The sequence below is a fragment of the Lepidochelys olivacea genome (assembly GCF_965140295.1).
Source record: "Lepidochelys olivacea isolate rLepOli2 genome assembly, chromosome: 1".
Classification (NCBI taxonomy): Eukaryota; Metazoa; Chordata; order Testudines; family Cheloniidae; genus Lepidochelys; species Lepidochelys olivacea.
The window spans coordinates 49,241,843-49,263,762 of NC_140411.1; the positions used below are offsets into that span (position 1 = coordinate 49,241,843).

A 21,920-nucleotide genomic window follows, 5' to 3' on the forward strand; every position below is an offset into this window, starting at 1 on the left:
GTATCATACCTAGAAAAACTACTCATTTGAAACTCCAGATATGTAAGTAGATCAGGAAATGTCTAGGAAAACGCGATTAGGTTATCTCTTTTATTTCTTTATTTACATTCCTGGTTAATAGCTCTGTTTTGAGAGAGCTCAGTTTTGCAAATTTTCAGTATAATTCCATTCCTTTTAGGTGGAGCTATACTTGCAGCATAAGCAATGTATGTAACTAAAACTTTCCAAGCAGTGTTTTTCCACTTTGCCTTTGGCCTCGCTGCAAAGCACTTTGTTTGTTTTAATTTGGTCAATACAGCCATTTAAATAAACAGTAGCTACTTATGTTTCTAAATTAGCTGTTACCAGTCAAGAAAGATCTTGGCGGATTATCATGGATAATTTTCTGAAAACATCCACTCAGTGTGCATTGCAGTGAAAAAAGCTAACAGAATGTTAGGAACCATTTGGAAAGGGATAGAAAATAAGATAGTAAATAGCATAATGCCACTATATAAATCTATGGTATGCCCACACCTTGAATATTGTGTGCACTTCTAGTTGCCCCGTCTCAAAAAAATATATTAGAATAGGAAAAGGTACAGAGAATGGCAACAAAAATGATTAAAGATATGGAACAGCTTTCCTCTGAGGAGAAATTAAAAAGACAGGGACTTTTCAGCTTGGAAAAGAGACAACTAAGTTGGGGGGAATATGATAGAGGTCTATAAAGTCATGAATGGTGTGGAAAAAGTGAATAAGGAAGTGCTGTTTCCTCCTTCACATAACACAAGAACAAGTGGTCATCCAATGAAATTAATATTCAGCAGATTTAAAACAAACAAAAAGGACTGACTTCTTCACACACGGCACAGTAAACCTGTGGAACTCATTGCCAGGGGATGTTGTGAAGGCCAAAATTATGACTGGATTTAAAAAAGAATTAGGTAAGTTCATGGAGGATAGGTCAATGAATGGCTATTAGGCAAGAAGGTCAGGCATGCAACCCCATGCTGCGAGTGTCGCTAGCCTCCGACTGCCAAATGCTGCAAGTGTACAACAGGGCATGGATCACTTGATGACTGCCTGGTTCATTCTCTCTGAAGCACCTTGGCATTGGCCACTGTCAGAAGACAGGATACTAGACTAGATGGACCATTGGTCTGACCTAGTATGGCCATTCTTATGTTTCAATATGACTAATTATTTTGCAGTACCGATTGTAAAGCAGACCTGGGAAGGTGAGGCTGCCGTTGTTGAATATTATAGTGATTATGCAGAGACCTCCATTCCTACTATAGATTTAGGAGTACCTAATACTGAAAGAGGTAAGCTTCTAATATTATCTTTGCAGAAAGTTTCATTGTATGAGTATGATAAGTTTTCAAGGTGAAATGTCTATTCAGTGTATAGTAAGTTATGCTGAAGTATTACATTTTTGTTACACAGTCCCCTGGAAGTAAAAATAAACTAAAAATTCTTCCTACTAACCACACAAAACAAGAGAAGGTGGGAGAATACAGTTCCTTTGGACAGAATCATTTTCTTATGATTTGGTGCCTAGCTACTATGGAAGTGGATACAGTACAAATGCCTGAGTGGACAGTTTTCTGCCTGTTGAAATGTTTCCTTCTGCCACCACTATTCTATCAGTCTTGTGATGAACAAGGTTGTTAAAGGTTTCAGAGTAGCAGCCGTGTTAATCTGTATTCGCAAAAAGAAAAGGAGTACATGTGGCACCTTAGAGACTAACCAATTTATTTGAGCATAAGCTTTTGTGAGATACAGCTCACGAAAGCTTATGCTCAAATAAGGTTGTTACAGTAGTAGTGTCAGAATGATACATTCATAACAGAAGACCTTATATGATGTCAACTGGTTGCTGTAGCATGAAGCACTTACAAAATGGTTTCAAAGTAATATGTAAAAAGAAAAGGAGTACTAGTGGCACCAATTGGTTAGTCTCTAAGGTGCCACTAGTACTCCTTTTCTTTTTGCGAATACAGACTAACACGGCTGCTACTCTGAAAGTAATATGTGCCTACATCTAGTACACCTGTGTTTTTAAACATTAAAACTCAAAAAAATCAAACATTATTTTGTCTGAGCATGTAACATAGTAGTTTAAAGTAATAATTTAGGGTGCCCTTGAATAGAAAAAAGCCTTCGATACTATGGCTTCAGTGGTTTGTTCATTCTCATTTTCTTACACCAAGTGAAGTGTGTGAAAGAAGGCATTTCTCTTCACTGGATAGCATAGAACTGGAAACATTTGCTGTAAATCCATTTTTATTATGTTAATAGCTTCAAAAAACAAGTAAAGATAAATAGAGGTTCTCAATGCCAGGAGGAAAGAAAAGAGAAGTTTTTAACCAAAAATATTCTGCTGTGTGTCAAAAAATGTTTTTGTTGAAAAAAATCCCAACTATAATACCTCAATCTTATTTATTTATTACAAGACACATTCATAGTGTTAATTGCTTCTGAAATGCTTCTGAAATATCTCTCCTGAACACAAGTGATTTTTAGTGAGTATTAGTGGTTTACAGTTTGATCTTCCTGGAAGACATTTTTAGCTTTAACTAAGCTTGTATGACACTTTATTTCTCTTGCCATTTTGATTCTAATCGAGAACATCTCACTTACCAGCTGTAAAACATTGCTTTGTATTAAATTCTAAATCTTTTGCTAAGAAGCTATCAGGAGCCATGATTTAATCTGAGTTAATGCCTATACATTTGATTATTCCATTGGTTGGTTGTGCCTACTCAAGTCTTAAAAAAACAAATCTAAAACAAATCCCCCAGCAGGCCAGTGGTAGACCAGGGAATAGAACCCAGATGTCTGGAATCATAGTCTAGTGCCCTACTCTGTAGGCCACATTGCATCATAGAAAGCAGCCTCTTGTGGATCACATCCAAATTGAAAGCACTCTCTACAATACAAATTGAAATTTGGATCCTTGGCTCCTTTGCCAGTTTGCCATTATCTGCAAAAACATGTTTCAACACCTTGGTCAATACTGTATTATCTAGTAAAATGTATCATTCAGTTTAATTTATAAATAATTGTACACACACACACACTCTCTCTCTCTCTCTCTCTCTCAAAAACAATGTACGTCCTTTCTCTTATTCCTCCCCCTTTTAGGTCATTGTGGGAAGACTTTTGCCATTTTGGAAAGATTTTTGAATCACAGCTCTTCCAAAACACCATGGTTAGTCATTGTGGATGATGACACCTTAATAAGGTACAAATTACAGTATTTCAGAAATGCTCTTAATTTGTATTAATAAGAGTTTTAGAAATATTTATTTTTATTTATACTCCAATAAATAGGAGCACTATCTTTTGCTCCATATATTCCTGGATTCCTTTTAAAAATACAGTTTACTCTTATAAAATCTCCTATAACAAATAATTTATACACATAATAATCTGTCACTACTTTGAAAATGTGACAGTCATACGTTGCAATCTGTTGATAAAAGAGCATATAAGGCATTAGCTGGTTGTGACTAACTTTAAGTTAACACATTTTCTAATACAGTGCATTTTCCTGATGTGGAGTAGATCCCAGAGGATGAGGGCTCCAAACCCATACTTAGTCCTAACAGCCAACCATACCTATGTCTAGGGCTTGGCTTTGTTAGGAAATTGTCATGTTCGAACCTAGAATCTAATTTTCTAAAAAAGAAAAGCCCTAGAAATGTTTACTGTATGTCTCTTTCAAAGTAGATTAGTAAAGTATATTTTGTTATTGCTTTCAAAGAAATATCAAGTCGGTAATTTGAACAGTCATGCAGAAGTGGAAAAATACACATTTACTACTTTACATTCAACACATTTTGAAGGGAAATTAGTGCTGAAGAACTCACATGGAGTAATGGTGATCCCACAGTGATGAATGAGGAATAAATTAAATTTCCTGTTTCGTCGAAAAATACAAATTCATAGAATATCAGGGTTGGAAGGGACCTCAGGAGGTCATCTAGTCCAACCCCCTGCTCCAAGCAGGACTAATCCCCAATTAAATCATCCCAGCCAGGGCTTTGTCAAGCCTGACCTTAAAAACTTCTAAGGAAGGAGATTCTACCACCTCCCTAGGTAACGCATTCCAGTGTTTCACCACCCTCCTAATGAAAAAGTTTTTCCTAATATCCAACCTAAACCTCCCCCACTGCAACTTGAGACCATTACTCCTTGTCCTGTCCTCTTCTACAACTGAGAATAGTCTAGAACCATCCTCTCTGGAACCACCTCTCAGGTAGTTGAAAGCAGCTGTCAAATCCCCCCTCATTCTTCTCTTCCGCAGACTAAACAATCCCAGTTCCCTCAGCCTCTCCTCATAAGTCATGTGTTCCAGACCCCTAATCATTTTTGTTGCCCTTCGCTGGACTCTCTCCAATTTATCCACATCCTTCTTGTAGTGTGGGGCCCAAAACTGGACACAGTACTCCAGATGAGGCCTCACCAATGTCGAATAGAGGGGGACGATCACGTCCCTCGATCTGCTCGCTATGCCCCTACTTATACATCCCAAAATGCCATTGGCCTTCTTGGCAACAAGGGCACACTGCTGACTCATATCCAGCTTCTTGTCCACTGTCACCCCTAGGTCCTTTTCCGCAGAACTGCTGCCTAGCCATTCGGTCCCTAGTCTGTAGCTGTGCATTGGGTTCTTCCGTCCTAAGTGCAGGACCCTGCACTTATCCTTATTGAACCTCATCAGATTTCTTTTGGCCCAATCCTCCAATTTGTCTAGGTCCCTCTGTATCCTATCCCTGCCCTCCAGCGTATCTACCACTCCTCCCAGTTTAGTATCATCTGCAAATTTGCTGAGAGTGCAATCCACACCATCCTCCAGATCATTTATGAAGATATTGAACAAAACTGGCCCCAGGACCGACCCCTGGGGCACTCCACTTGACACCGGCTGCCAACTAGACATGGAGCTATTGATCACTACCCGTTGAGCCCGACAATCTAGCCAACTTTCTACCCACCTTATAGTGCATTCATCCAGCCTATACTTCTTTAACTTGATGACAAGAATACTGTGGGAGACCGTGTCAAAAGCTTTGCTAAAGTCAAGAAACAATACATCCACTGCTTTCCCTTCATCCACAGAACCAGTAATCTCATCATAGAAGGCGAATTGTCGAACCCAAAGTAGAATTGGGGACATAGAATTGTCGAACCCAAAGTGTTTTGCAGAACACCTTGAGTTTAACAACCTTATGTTGAATCACAGGCAGGCTTCTATCAGAACCTTGTGTGGTTTCCTGGGGCTGCTGGGGAGCCTGGGCTTTTAGGGTCTGTGGACTGCCCCAGAGCCAGGGACTCCAGGGTTTGTAGCTCGGGAGCAGCCCTGCCCTGCGACCTGCTCCAAAAAACCAGTACTTCCAGGATCTGCAGCTGTGGGGCAATCCCACCATGTCTCAGGGCTTCCAGGCCACCATGAAGCTGGGAGCCTAGAAGTCCTGGGACCCAGGTTCTAACAGGGCTCAGCTCCCAACTTGACAGAAGGAGCCTCGGGCTCTAGGGGCTTCCAGGTTCAGTGCCTTGGGTCAGGAGCCTGGAAGTCCTGGTACGGACTGCCCAGATTGTTTAGGGAGCCAGCTGATCCAGCAGTCTGGAAGCTCTGAAGCCCCAGCTCAAGACAATCTGCATAGTGGGTCTGTCCAGGCACTACAGAGCCTAGAAGGTCCAGCAACTACTAATTGAAAAATTGATACAATTATTGTCAGTTTCACCTCTCCTGTTCAGTGGTAGGTAGTAGTGAAACTGACAAGAATGTCTGTTTCACCCAGCATTTGCCAAGGTCATAGGAAGCATTTTTTGTTCAGAAACACAATGTTTTCAAATAAAATGTTTCAGACTCCTCAGTTCATGTGTAATTCTCAAATTAGACTGAAACCAGATTTCAAAATATCAAAAATTCCCATGAACCAAAAATTCCAACTTTTGGACAGTTCATGCCTAATTAAATGAAGCTTAGCAAGTAGCAGGGTCAGTGTGCTATTACTAAGGCTATGTTTAGGTCATGGAAGTCACAGAAGTCATGGAATCCGTGACTTCCAGAGGCCACCCTCATATTCTCTGCTTCAGCCTCAGGGGCTGAGGGACTGGAGCTGACAGCCAGCAGGGCCCCGGGAGGCTTCCAGTGACAGGCAAGAGCCTCCTCATGAGGCCCCCTGCACGGTTCCAGCAACAGGCAACAGCCTCCAGAGGGGGCCCTCCTCAGGGTTCCGGCAGTGGGCAACAGTCTTGCATGGGGGGCGCCTTGAGTGAGCGATTGTGGGTGTCCCATTTTCTCTTTGGGAAATATGGTCACCCTGCCTCGGGCACAGGGGGAACCCCACAGCTCCCAGTCACCAAATTGGCGGGGGAAACTATGTAGCCGCAGCAGGAAAAGTCACAGAAAGGTCACAGCTTCCGTGAATTTTTGTATATTGCCCGTGACCTATCCATGACTTTTAGTAAAAATAACCATGACCAAAATCTTAGCCTTAGCTATTACCTTTCAAAAAAAGAAATCCAGGACAAGATTGAACCAATTAAGAAGCATGACTCAAAAGTTCTGATTAAAATTGGATTTGATACATGTAGCAGAAAATTAGATCAGCATGTTGAAAGATGGTGAATCTGTAACAATTGGCACTTGTTGAGATAGAAAATGAACTTACATTGCTTCTGTGACACTGAGATACAAGAGAACAGGACAAAGTAATCAGATATCAGCATCATGGGCCCCTGAACATGAGGAAAAATGGGTCAAGACAACAACAACATTCTTAAGGTAAATCATATGACAAAAGAGGAATTTGCGAAGGGCTCGCTATAAGTAATGAGTTTGTTACAGCTGAATTTGCCAGTTACCATACAAGGAAAAGGAGACATTCTACAGACTCTGTATAGGAAAGAGAAATATATGGATTATAAAAATAACAAGATTGCTATAACCTAGTGATGAGAATTGAAAATAAAAAAAAATAAGTTTGTCACAGCCCCAATAAAAATCAATCGCGTGTTTGGAGTTGATTTATTATTTGGTATCCTGGTAAACTGAAGATTACATGTCGATAATAATTTTACCCTTCCGACTGGAAACAGTGGACTGGACTGAAAAATTGTAACAAAAGATGGCTAGTTTTTAACGGTACTGATTTAAGTGACTCTTAGATTGCATAATAAAGTTGAATTTTTACCCCATTTACATTGCAAGGAACTAGTTTGATAGCACCTACCATCATCTGTACTATGGTAATTTCTCAGCATATTTTCCATACCAGATCACAAAAACTGATGCTCATTACTTTGGAGATTACTGTAAAAAAAAATCACATAATTCCTCATTCTTTTTGACTGAACAAAAGAAAGGACGGGAATTAAACAAGGACGAGAATTTAATTATAGCTAATAGATAGCTATTGAAATCTTAATTCTATATGGTATGACTACACTATGATCAATGAAGCTATTATCCAAAGACTGCGTTAATGTTTTGGGGGAGGATATAGTGAAGTAAGAATTTTAACAAGTGTTCCAGTTTGTTACCTGTGTTGATGATAAATCATTTGACAAGAGAGATTCCGACTCTGGTTTAGAGAATGAATAATTCAGTTACAAAATCCAGATGTAATTATTCTGCCTTTATAGCAATTTTGAAATGATTTATGAAGCTGTTAAAGGTATCTCTTTTCTCTAAGTACTTTGTGGGATACATCACAACCAGTTTTAAGAGATAAAGGAGTAGTTCAAAAGTATAAAGATATTGCATATAAAGTATGGAAATAGAGGTTATAAAAAGAAGTAGAAATAGAGGTTTAAAAAGAAAAATAGTAGTAAACAGGTTTAGAACCAGATTATTTAGTGTTTAATAGTACCTTACACCATACATATGGAGCAAAGCGCTACCCATTGTGCATAAAGGTATTGAATCTGCCATTTGAAAGGTCGGGGGAACAGCTTTTAAAACAATAGGATCAGATTATTTTTTTTAAAAGAAAAAAATATGGAATGTTTGTATATGTACACACATGCAATGATTCCTGTCCATAGTTTGTGGTTGAACTAGAGCAGTGGTTCTCAACCAGGAGTCTGCATACCCCTGGGGGGTAAACAGAGGTCTTCTAAGGGGCACATCAGCTCATCTAGATATTTGCCTAGTTTTACAACAGGCTACATAAAAAAGCACTAGTGAAGTCAGTACAAACTAAAATATCGTACAAACAAACTGAGAAAGTAAGCAATTTTTCAGTAATAGTGTTCTGTGACACTTTTGTATTGCTATGTCTGATTTTGCAAGCAAATAGTTTGTAAGTGAGATAAACTTGGGGTACACAAGACAAATCAGACTCCTGAAAGGGGTAAAGTAGTGTGAAAGAAAAGGGATAGCTCAGTGGTTTGAACCCAAGGTTGTGAGTTCAATCCTTGAGGGACCATTTAGGGATCAGGGCAAAAATTGGGGATTGGTCTTGCTTTGAGCTGGGGGTTGGACTAGATGACCTTCTGAGGTCCCTTCCAACCCTGATATTCTATGATTCTAAGAGTTGAGAACCACTGAACTAGAGCACCCTTTTTGCAATTTGTGTTAGTTTAGCTGTAAAATCACTTTAGAGTAGCATGAAGAGGCCCAAACAAGGACTGTCTTTGCTTTGGGATCCTGATCCTACTTAGGACTCTTGTTGTTACTGTCATATAAATAACAATAATAAAATAAGGCCAATTTTGGTACAGATCACTGCAGTACTCTGTTAGCCTTTCAGTCTTCGAAAATTCTGCCTCTCCACCCTTCTTTCAGTGTAGTCTGGAAAAATCCAAGTATACTTTAAAATTGAAGCCTCAGTGTTGCTGCAGAACTAATTGTTTCTTTTGATAAATGTTTCATGAAGAATCTAGTTAATCATTTGAAGTATTATGAATTATTTTTCAAAGGAAATGGCCTAATTAGCTTTAAACTTCCATTACCAAGTTCAGATTGCCTGTCTATATCTGATTTAATATATTTTTAATAAAATGGACTCTCATTTTAGTATCTTTAGGCTCCGGAAATTACTCAGCTGCTATGACCCAAATGAACCAGTGTTTCTTGGAGAGCGTTATGGCTACGGATTGGGAACAGGAGGATATAGTTATATCACTGGCGGAGGAGGGTAACTTACTTTATTTCAAATCCTACTGAGAGCTGACTAAACCACTCACTCCTCCAATGCAAATGTTTTGGAATATTAGAGATAACAAAGAGGTGACAAGAATAATGTTGTTTTATCACATGATATAATGTAAAAAGAAAAGGAGTACTTGTGGCACCTTAGAGACTAACCAATTTATTTGAGCATAAGCTTTCGTGAGCTACTGCTCACTTCATCGGATGCATACTGTGGAAAGTATAGAAGATCTTTTTGTACACACAAAGCATGAAAAAATGGGTGTTTACCCCTACAAAAGGTTTTCTCTCCCTCCACCCCACTCTTCTGCTGGTAATAGCTTATCTAAAGTGATCACTCTCCTTACAATGTGTATGATAATCAAGTTGGGCCATTTCCAGCACAAATCCAGGTTTTCTCTCAACCTCCCCTCCCCACCCCAAACCCACTCTCCTGTTGGTAATAGCTTATCTAAAGTGATCACTCTCCTTACAATGTGTATGATAATCAAGGTGGGCCATTTCCAGCACAAATCCAGGGTTTAACAAGAATGTCTGAGGAGGGGGCGGGGGGGGGGGGGGTAGGAAAAAACAAGGGGAAATAGGAAATAGGTAAATAGTGAGACCCATCACCTGTGGTTCTGATCTCTGTCCATTTTGTTTGTTGGGTAGTTGTAGATCCATTATTCTATTTTGATCCATTATTCAGTCCCATGCTCTGAATGCCCTTAAAACACATAAAATTGGTATTCTCCAGGAAAAAAATAAATATTATACTAACTCAGTAAACTGTTCATGTGTCCATAAATAAATAATACCAACTGGCTGGCATTTTCATTGTCTTGCATAGTGTGGGGATATGCCTTTCATTCTTAATTATGCAGAGTTTACCCCTTTCTTAAGAAACCATCTTTTGACGCTGGAGTGCTTGCCAATTGCCAACAGATTTCTTTTATATTTTCTATTGTTTGTTCTGCAATATTGTTTTTCTATACCTTCAAGAAGCATCAGAGCTTTCTGATACTCAGGTCTGTGAAGATATGTATATAAGATAGCTCACTTCTCCTTCATATCCCTGTTTATTGTTGAGGATGTTTCTTGGGAGGTAGTGAGTAAAGTTAAAGATCTTGTATCACTTTGACCATGCCCTTTCTGTTATCAAGTAGTGAGTGGGTTTTTAAATTTGCTAACTTTATACTATTTACTTTATTCTTCTATGACAACTTTTCAACAGCAACACATGCTATTCCAGTCACAAGGCATGGTTATTTTAACTCCCTTTTTTCAAGGTTCTCAATATAGTTGCTCCTTTGCCTGCAGCTTGATCAGAATACAGCAACATGACTGGTCATGATTATATTTTGCCTGTGCTCTATTCTTTTTCCTGTTTGCCTGCCAGATTGACCTTAAATTGGCACTGCTGTTTCTAAAGCCTTTAACAACAGTGATCCTGACAATATTCAAAACTTATTCCTTGAATTTTGTATTGGATGTATCAGAGTCTACACACCAGCTGCCATTTAAGGATACTTCATTAAATACTTTTTATAATTGCATTATTATTAGATAGTTTTAGAGGAGAGAAAAAGAGATGAGTATTTAGTTCATATAAAAACACACACAGCTTCAAACAAAAGACTAAATTATGTACGTACAGGATTTCTGAATACTCTATATGTCCTATGTATACTCGCCATTCCTCCAAACAGAGTTCTCCCCTCACCCTGCATCAAGAAATAATGTGTGGAGGTAAGGGACAAGTAAGGATCACTAGCAAGTAAAATGTTGGGTAATTAAGATTTTGTGTAATTAAATAAATCACATCATAATTTGATCTTACTATTTAGAATAAATATGTCTCAGAAAAATCCTCATTAAGAATTCAAGCCTGAATGCTGTCTTCTCACATCTTTCAGTTTCCCAAATACTGTACACCAGTGGACTACATTCCATGTTGTGATTTTATTCCACTGAGCAAGACTTAATAAATGGAAATGGAATACAGTTATTCAACTATATTACTAATGAGTGTCTCATACTTTCTGTTTGCTTTTATTTAGGATGGTTTTCAGCAGAGAAGCAATCCAAAAACTACTTGCTAGTAAATGCCAGTGTTACAGCAATGATGCTCCAGACGATATGGTCCTTGGAATGTGTTTCAGTGGTTTAGGAATCCCCATAACACATTGTCCACTTTTCCATCAGGTGAGAGACACATTTTTACAAGTATTGAAAATTGATATTTATTTAACTTATTCATTTAAAGTGCACCCAACTCCTTAAAATCCCATATAAATTGGACCATACCAATAATTTTAAACTGTCTCAATCTCAGACATTCCCACTACAACCCCCGCCTCGCTCACCCCTTCCACCCAGAGAAAGTCTGATAAAACAGATAAAGTAGATTTTAAAAAATGTAAAATGTGGGCAAATATCCATTTTAATAGTGCTACAGAGGTGTCTCAGTCCTACTTCCCTGGCAATGACAAGGATTTAGGACTAAATTTAGCTAGTTAGGCACCTAGTGGGATTTTCTAAAATGATGGAAGTGCCTAAGTCTGATTGGAAGTGCTTTTGAAAATACTATTCTGTGTCTGTCTGCCTCTTTAGGCACCTAACTACCTTTAAAAATCTGGCCCTTAAATACTGCAGTGATGGGTCCTATAGAAAACCCCCAGATACATGAATATTTACAAACTCTAACAGTAGTCTCATCCTGTCTATATTTGCTACGGGAAAGTCTTAAAAGTTGAGGAATTAGAGTGGCAAAAATTGTTTTCACTAGCAAAGAACTGTAAAAACCAGCCGGCACAAGAGCAAGCGAAAGTAAAAAGGGGGAGAGAAGGTCATGTGGTATGGGCATAGGAGAAGATATGCTGTTTAAAAGGATCCAAATTGTACATATTTTGGAAATGTTTTTGAGGGGAGAGTACCCAAGACTCCCATCTGATTCACAGATTTAAAGTCTCCAGAAAATTTAATTCCTTGTTTTGTCATCGGTGTACCTAACCATTTTTTCTAGTTTATTTAATTTATAAAATTTAGCAAAATTGAAATCCATCCTCATTTGTTACATTATTTCATATCACCTTTATTTTATAAACCTATTCAGATATTTTTTCAGAACGCTAATATAAAAAAAATTCCAAAGTTCACAATGCTTTTTAAGACCGCTTACCTCCTGGACATTTTGTCAACTTTCCTAACAGATCAATTAATGATTTTGATTCCTTGTAGATCTGCGATGTGACTTTTTGCCAGGAAATCATCTTTTTAGATTAATACATACCAATAAAAAAATTGGTAAAAATACCTTTTTCCATCATCAGACATTTGATTCCGATGATAGAGCAAGCAAAATATGAATGATTATCATTTTTTATTTCCTAAAATTAATGGCTACCTGTACTATATTTTTTAAATAAGTTGTAAATATATCTTTAGTTATATAGGGTCAGATTGTGTCTTATTCTGTATGCTCGGGCAACAAGTAAGGAGGCATAAAGTGCTGTTTTCCTTCTTAGCGCAAGTGTGCTGTACCACTGATTGCTGCATATGTGGATAAACAGTCTCCACAGAGCTGCAGCAGTCTCCACTCACACAGATGGGTGAAGGAGCAGTGGAGCCTTGTCTCAGTGTGCCCAGCAGTCTAGGTATGCAAGGGCATGGGGAGTATATGCTGCAACAAGTATAGATAGACTGACCCATCGCAGTTTACTTCCTCACAGGAGTAGCAGGGAGGAGGGGCAATAGATTGTGACTCCTTGAGTTACAGACTCCCTCTTGGGTTCCTGCCTGCAACAACTCTGCCCTTTACTCTGGGGCAGATTGCAAACTGATGATCAGGCTGGACACACAACAGGCTGCTATGTTTAGTCCCACATGCTTGGCTCATATGCTCTTAAACTCCTCTTGCTCCCTAGGTAGGCTTCAGGCACCACCTCTGGCTTAGCATTTGGGCACTGTAAAAAATATCTAACTAGCACGGTTGGTGATAATTGTATACAGTAATTGAGTCCCCAGAGCATGATATAAAGGATCAAATAGAGAAAGCACAATCAGGAGAGTAGTATATAAGCATCTATGATGATATACAGAGTCATACATTTTAAGTCAGAGTTATCTAAAGTAATCTGAAATATAAAGAACGTTGTAATTAATACAGATGCAGTTAAAGCAGATTTGTTCCTTATCAAAACAGCAGAGGGTTTATATAAATTTCAAAGTAAAACTACTGAAAGAGGGTTTTTTGCCAGGCTCAAGTGAGAGTAGTTCAATAATTGTCTATGTCAAAATAAATTTCTTAAGGTCATCAAATCCATAGATATTCTCCAATGCTGAGATTTTCAAAGTGCCTCAGGGTATTAGACTCCCTCTTGGCTCTTCAGTGGTTGTTTTGTTTTTTAAATAAGCATTTCAGTAACTTAAATATCAAAGAAGAAAATCCCAAGAACAGGATTTTGTTAATGTCAAATTGTATTACCTGATTGTAGGAAAGGAATATACAAAGTATGGCATGAAAGCACTATGGAGCATTTATTAATGCATCCATCAGTAATGAAAGCATACAGTAGCTTGTAAATCAATTTTTAGCTTAGCTTCCTTAATATGCTGTTCTCCTTTTTTCTTATGTTTGTTACTGTAGAAAAAGAAAAACATTTTTACATTACTTATTTCTTTGTCAGCAAGACACTAAAGTGTTGAGAGAGAATAAAATCTTATTTTGGGAGTTTATATACATTTTTACTGAAATCCTCTTTAGTATAAATCTAATTGCAAAGGACAAATTTAAATAGTTTAATCGGAACAACTGCAATTGAAACCTGTTTTACATAAATGCTTTGCTCATATTCCTTTGAATTCTTGTAGGGAAAATCATATAATCACAGAAGATTAGGGTTGGAAGAGACCTCAGAAGGTCTAGTCCAACCCCCAGTTCAAAGCAGGACCAACACCAACTAAATCATCCCACCAAGTTGGCCAAGGCTTTGTCAAACTGGGCCTTAAAAACCTTTAAGGATGGAGACACCACCTCCCTAGGTAACCCATTCCAGTGCTTCACCACCCTCCTAGTGAAATAGTAAAAAGAAAAGGAGTACTTGTGGCACCTTAGAGACTGACAAATTTATTTGAGCATAAGCTTTCGTGAGCTACAGCTGACTTCATCCGATGCATTCAGTGAAATAGTGTTTCCTAATAGACCTCCCCCACTACAATTTGAGACCATTGCTCCTTGTTCTGTCATCTGCCACCACTGAGAACAGCCGAACTACATCCTCTTTGGAACCCCCTTTCACATAGTTGAAGGCTGCTATCAAATCCCGCTTCACTCTTCTCTTCTGCAGACTAAACAAGCCCAGTTCCCTCAGCCTCTCCTCATAAGTCATGTGTCCCAGCCCCTTGATCATTTTCGTTGCCCTCCACTGGACTCTCTCCAGTTTGTCCACATCCTTTCTGTAGTGGGGGGCCCAACACTGGAGGCAATACTCCAGATGTGGCCTCACCAGTGCAGAATAGAGGGGAATAATCACTTCCCTCGATCTGCTGGCGATGCTCCTATTAAAGCAGCCTTACATGCCATTAGCCTTCTTGACAACAAGGGCACACTGCTGACTCCTATCCAGCTTCTCATCCACTGTAATCCCCAGGTCCTTTTCTGCAGAACTGCTGCTTAGCCAGTCGGTCCCCAGCCTGTAGCAGTGCGTGGGATTCTTCCTTCCTAAGTGCAGGACTCTGCACTTTTCCTTGTTGAACTTCATCAGATTTCTTTTGGCCCAATCCTCCAATTTGTCTAGGTCACTCTGGACCCTATCCCTACCCTCCAGTATATCTACCTCTCCCCCCAAAAGTTTTTTTTAACAAACAAAAGTGAATACTTCTGTTGCACTGAGAAGTCGGCCACATTTGGGTTGGTTTTGATTCTGTCTCCTTGAATGTAGCTGACAAAGGGTAACAATGTGAAGATATCTGGCAAAGGAGTAATATCTTCTGGAATCAATTATCTTTTTCATCATAAGAGCCTCACATTTTCACAATTACTCTGTATGGTGGTAGCGTCTTGGACTTATTAGCCTGCCACATTGACAGTTCTGGCATCCAGCATTTAGAACTGGAGCAAAAAGAATGACCCTAACCTTAGGTTTCTCTTCGTAGAATCCAAGCAATGCATAAAATAGGGACACATTATAAAATGTTTCCTCCCCAATTTTAAAACAAGTTTCTGTCATTTGGCCCAAAATTACTTACCCTAATAGCAGTCCTTTGTTTGATCCTATATATGTGCCAATGTTCAAACAAACACTATATGCACTTATTTCAGTGCAGGATCAAATTGTGTGTTTGTTTAAAAAAATTAAAAATATTTTAATTTAATTTTACTAGATTGGTTGTGAACGTTAGAGGCCCAAAGGTATGCAATGTCCTTTTTTACACAAAGAAACACAATGTGGTCCTGCACTGAAATAAGAGTGCACAGTGTTTTGGTCTATATATTGGCATGGATATAAGGGATCATATGAGGGAATGCTAATACGGTAAATAATTTTGGGCCAGACCACAGAAATTTGTGACTAGGTTGGGTGTTGAGACAAGAATGAGAGATATCAACGTATGCCATGCAAACTGTCCCTTATGGTAAACATACCACACAGCCATAGCCAATAGCTATAACCAATAGATCCTGCAGGTTATTCCATGCAGGCAAACCCTGTGCCCATAGATGGACTGTTGAACAAAAATGTATACAAAAAACAAGTTACAGGATCACAAAATAATAACCAAACAAAATAAAAAACACAGCAATTTTCATCTGATGTGACCACATAGTGATGTTGGAGGTAAGATTGACTTTCAACATTTTTTAAATTATAGTACATACTGAAAAACCTATATTAAAAGAAAACTATTTTGGACTTTAGTGCAAAGTCAAATGCTAAAAATTAGGAAATGCCAGATTTATGGTTGCCCATATAACCTTAATTCTACCTCTTTGTGCATCCATGCTATGCACTGAAACCCTGATCCTGTACAGAAAATAAATGGGTGCAAGATAAAGCCTTGGATGAGATGGGAGTCCTGTTAAAAAACTTTATATAATAATGTACTTAAACACTGTATCATAATGCTTATTTGCAAGGGAGAAGATTTGAGATTACACAGGCAACCACAAATGCGGCATTTCTTAACTTTAAAGTGTTGGTCTTTACAACCTTTGCAACCTTTTCTTAACATTTTTAATGTAGTTTCCTATGTTTTTCTTAAAAGGAAGAATGTGAAAATAAATATATTATGTACAATTGTAATAACACCTCCCATACAGACACAAAATCATGCATCAGCAGCAGCATTTGAACCCTGACCCTTCAGCCTGCAGCACAGACTTCAACCATTTGATAGGAAAAACTGTGATCCTAAAGAAGAAGAATATGCTTGAGGGGATTGTTGCTGAGAGCTCAGACTGTCTTTCCCTTTCCTCCCAGGAAGGACCTGAGGGAGCTCTTGTTATGTGGTGCCCCCACAGTGGGGATGTGGGTTGCTGGGGCCAGAGCCTGCCTCAGCATTCCTCTTGCTGCCCCACGTCCCGCAGCTGCTCCCGCAGCTCCAAAGCATTTAAAAATCGGTATTGCAGCAGTTGTAGCAGCACTTCAGAATGCTTGTGTTTAGTTATTATTTTGGCATTCTGTCAAAAATTTCCTGAGGAAACGCAAGTGAGAGAAGAGAAATGACAATTTTCAAAAATCTCTCTCTCAGCAAAACTTAAATGGAATTTCATAGGACAAAAGAAAAGAGACTTCTCTAGCCCAAGGGCTTTCCTCCTGCCCCAATTCAAAGGTGTGCTGCATCAACATAAAAGCTTCTCAAAAAAGGGTTGTAAGAATCTTTTGTGGTGGAATGTGTTAGGCAACGTACGTGTGTGTGTGTATGTATATATATATTGAGAGCAATTAGGTTCTAGCAACCGCTAAAATAAAGCTATAAAAAGTTAAATGCTAGTTTTGGGATTATCTGGGATAAGAAGGTCTGGAGTTGAGTTGTGAATAAAGAAAACAACTAGAAAAAGTACTTGGCATGGATTTTTTCACTAAGTTTTATTTGTTTTTGGTGTGCCTGGCCAGTTAAGATTATCCCTCATTTCCATGTCTGTCATATTCGCAACTTGGCAAAGACTGAAATCAGATAGTCATGAAATAATTTCAATATGATAATTTCTAAACTGGCAGGTCCCCTCAAAACAAACAAACTGACTATGAGTTCATTCTATATTACTTTAAACTTTTGCAGCTTGGTACAACATGAAAAATGTAATTGAAAACATAATACAAACATTTGTGAAAATATTCTAGCTGTTTCCCTCTACTTTTACATGTTATAACAAGGGCCGTTGATTAATTGCAGTTAACACGTGATTAGCTCAAAAAAATTAATCGCAATTTTAGTCACACTTTAAACAATTTAAATGTATTAAATATTTTTGGATGTTTTTCTACATTTTCAAATATGTTGATTTCAATTACAACACAGAATACAAAGTGTCCAGAGGTCTATTATTATTTTTTATTACAAATATTTGCACTGTAAAAATGATAAACAAAAGAAATAGTATTTTTGAATTCACCTCATACAAGTACTGTAGTGTAATCTCTTTATTGTGAAAGTGCAATTTACAAATATATCTATTTTTTGTTACATAACTGCATCCCCAAAAACAATATAAAACTTTTGAGCCTACAAGTCCACTCAGTCCTACTTCTTGTTCAGCCAGTTGCTAAGATAAACAAGTTTGTTTACATTTACAGGAGCTAATGCTGCCCACTTCTTATTTACAGTGTCAGCTGAAAGTGAGAAAAAGGCAATTTTGGAGCCGGCTTTGCAAGATATTTACGTTCCAGATATGCTAAACATTCATATGCCCCTACATGCTTCGGCCACCATTCCAGAGGACATGCTTCCATGCTGATAACACTTTTTAAAAAAATAATGCGTTAATTAAATGTGACTGAACTCCTTGGGGGAGACTTGTATGTCTCCTGCTCCATTTTATCCGCATTCTGCCGTATATTTCATGTTCTAGCAATCTTGGATGATGCCCCAGCACATGTTGTTCGTTTTAAGAACACTTTCACCACAGATCTGACAAAATGCAAAGAAGGCACCAGTGTGAGATTTTTAAAGATAGCTAAAGCATTCGACCCAAGGTTTAAGAATCTGAAGTGCCTTCCAAAATCTGAGAGGGATGGGGTGTGGAGCAGTATCTCAGAAGTCTTAAAAAAGCAACACTCCAATGTGGAAACTACAGAACATGAACCACCAAAAAAGAAAATCAGCCTTCTGCTGGAGGCACCTGACTTAGATGATAAAAATGAACATGCATCGGTCTGCACTTCTTTGGATTGTTATTGAGCAAAACCAGTCATCAGCATGGACACATGTCCTCTGGAATAGTGGTTGAAGCATGAAGGGACATAGGAATCTTCAGTGCATCTGGCATGTAAATATCTTGTGACACTGGCTACAACAGTGCTACACAAATGCCTGTTCTCACTTTCAGGTGACATTGTAAACAAGAAGCAGGCAGCATTATCTGCTGCAAATGTAAACAAACTTGTTTGTCTGAGCGATTGGCTGAACAAGAAGTAGGACTGAGTGTACTCATAGGCTCTCAAGTTTTCCATTGTTTTATTTTGAATGCAGTTATTTTTTGTACATAATTCTACATTTGCACGTTCAACTTTCATGATAAAGAGATTGCACTACAATACTTGTATTAGGTGAATTGAAAAATACTATTTCTTTTGTTTTTTACAATGCAAATATTTGTAATAAAAAGTATAAAGTGAACACTATACACTTTGTATACTGTTGTAATTGAAATCAATATATTTGAAAATGTAGAAAACACCCGAAATATTTAAATAAATGGTATTCTATTATTAACAGCACAATTAATTTTTTTAATCACTTGACAACCCTAGTTATAACCTTGTCTAGCTGAGTAGTAGAACTCAAACACCATGATGATTGTAGTCCTTAAAAGACAGATACATGAATATAGATTAATGCAAGCCAGTCAGTTTAATAGTACTATGTAAAAATGACTGCAATCATTATGGAATATTTTACAGTAATACTATATTACTGATGTCAAAATATTTGAGATGAGAAGTCTATTTAGTGATGATTCTTTATCCAAAATTCACTTTACTGTTCTAAAACATTTTTTAAACCGGTGAGAACTAGCATTTTTGTTTTATCCTCCCATCTTAGGCAAGACCAATGGACTATCCAAAGGACTACCTTGCTCACCAAATTCCAATATCATTTCACAAGCATTGGAACATTGATCCCGTGAAGGTGTATTTCACATGGCTGGCACCAAAGATGGAAGATTCATTTACTGAAAAGAAACAGAGACGTATTAGGGAAGATTTATAATATATAAAATATTTTAAATCTCAATAATGTACTGCAGATTAGTGAGAGACAGGCTGTACTGTAGTTTTGGTGTTGTGTTGTACTACTTGTCTGCCATATTGCATAGAACCCTAAATGTTTCAATCCATTACATGTTACACTTGTTAGAAAAGGAAGAGGGAACCAGCTTGAGAGTGTGTGTGTGTGTGTGTGTGTGTGTGTGGTTTGAGGATTTATTGTTGGAAATACCTTGAGTTTTGAATCTTGTGACCATTGTATTTAACATTTTAAACGTTGTATACAGTATTTGTGTGTGTTCCCTTTTGGAATTCTCTATCAAACACCAGCAATTCACATTTCTCTTTTCTTCACTGTTTAATAGTGGCCTAAGTTCTATATTTAGGGGCCTAATTCTAAAAGGTACTGAATACCTACACTTCCCAATGACTTCAGAGGAACTTCTGGGTTCTTGAAATCAGTCAGAATCAGGCCTTAGGTAATGAAAGGGTAGGGAGGTGTGACTGTTCTAACAAACAGTGGTCTGGAAGGAAAATATCATGTACTGTGCTTTGTATAGTTTCCAAATAGAGATGTTGCGGATGCATGGGACAGATCCAAAGGAAGGTCTGGGATTCTTAAACTGATTACAAGATGTTGCCATGATTCATTAAAAAAACCTAGGTGACAGTTTCTATCTTTGGCAAATATAAATGTTTGTCTCTTAAGGAATTTTGAAAATCTAATGTTTAGATATTTATAATGTGCATATCACCATAGTGTCTAAGTGCCAAGCTAAAAATTAGTTTGTAACATCCACAATTTATATCATCTGCACTATACATAGTAAAAAAATACAACTAAGTAATATAATGCATATAATATTAACATGTAAAGAGTGCTTCATATTTGACTTTGTTTTCTATGTATAATTCAGTTTTGTAAAGATATTTGAATAAAATCTGGCTTTAGTATGTTCTAAACTAATATTTATACAGTAAAGGATTTTTTCCTTTTAAGACAACAGCATATCGTGTATATATGCTGTTATCTAACTTTGCTTGCTATGTTGTAACCAAATGCAGGGTCTTAAAGCCATATTACTGAAATTGTTTATTTGTACACATCTTACAATATTTTCTGTAGTTCAGCACTTGTTTCAGTTCCAAAGTAATGCAATACTTACTCCAAGTCTAAATGGGGAAGTAATTCAGTAATCACTGAGAAGTATGCACCTTTTGTGAACGTAGCTTGTGGATTTTTATGCATTTGAACAGTGCTCACATTCATAGTGGTTTAAAAGAATGTTGATATAGGTGTAACCAACATAATGTAACTTTTTCTTACCAATATCAGTGCCTTGAACAGTAGACATTTCTACTGATACCAGAGCTACATTCTTTGGTACCATGGATGTATTGTTAATTAGGTTTACTGTTTAGAACTGCGTGAGCCTAAAACTGAATAAAAACATACTTGTTTAGATTTTTGAGTGCATTGTTCCCATCCTTCTTCAAAGACCAAATACACTTTGGAATGTTTAAACTCATTTATCCAGTGCTCCTTGTGGTAAATACACCACAGGATATTATAAAGTTAACAAAACAGAGGTCAGTAGCACCAAAAGAAAAAGAGTTCAAACAGTGTTATTCTTTCTGGTTCCTGACCTCTTTCTCCAGTCCATGCTGGTTGGCTGTGTCTCTTTCTGTGCAAATGGTAAAGGCAGATTACAAACTCTGTTTGTTCAGTGCCTAGCACAATGGGTTCCTGGTGCTAATGCAAAACAAATAATACACAGTATCACCAGACGGGTCGGAGGGCACTATGATTTAACCATCCAAAAAAACCTAAAACCACACCTACCAATATAAGACACTCCAATGCACACACTCCTCCTAGGGAGAAGGAAAGAGAACAAATACATGACAAATGTTAGTTATATTGTTTAGTTAATGCACTACTGGAAGACACTCAGATACCACGGTGATGAGCACAGCATAGGAACATGAACAGAAAGAATTGCTTTCCAGCCAGAACTTCCCTCCAGAACTGCAAACAAAGCAGCTTTTTAAAGTCTCTGCCTTATTTTGCCATTATCCTAGCTTTTACTGCAATTCTTTGAGATGGCTATGAGTATTGTGGAGGTTGGAATTGGGGGAGACTTCTGTTGCAGTCCTGAACCTTCAGGTCCTAAGATCAAACACCTAGAAAAGTCAGAGCAAGCGTTGACTCTTTAAACTAGGTGTTATTGAGAATAGAGGGTACAGATATAATTTCAGTGTTTGGTGGAGCAGGGGATGAGGTGCTAAGGGAAGTCATATTGTTCCAGTGGCTCTCAACCTTTCCAGACTACTGTACCCCTTTCAGGGGTCTGATTTGT

The 21,920-nt window shown here is 37.9% G+C and overlaps 1 protein-coding gene across 3 annotated transcripts in view; it reads left to right on the forward strand.

Moving 5' to 3' along the window:
- The window catches only part of B3GLCT (beta 3-glucosyltransferase), a 137,852-nt gene extending 116,827 nt beyond the window's left edge, over nucleotides 1-21,025 (forward strand). For all 3 annotated transcript variants that reach the window (XM_084612209.1, XM_084612210.1, XM_084612211.1), the window contains 5 exons: nucleotides 1,194-1,307; nucleotides 3,130-3,229; nucleotides 9,018-9,137; nucleotides 11,191-11,335; nucleotides 19,397-21,025. In XM_084612209.1, the coding sequence (XP_084468335.1) occupies nucleotides 1,194-1,307; nucleotides 3,130-3,229; nucleotides 9,018-9,137; nucleotides 11,191-11,335; nucleotides 19,397-19,564 (647 nt within the window). In that variant the 3' untranslated portion in view covers nucleotides 19,565-21,025. The remainder of the gene's footprint in view (nucleotides 1-1,193; nucleotides 1,308-3,129; nucleotides 3,230-9,017; nucleotides 9,138-11,190; nucleotides 11,336-19,396) is intronic.
- Nucleotides 21,026-21,920: the final 895 nt, after the last annotated feature.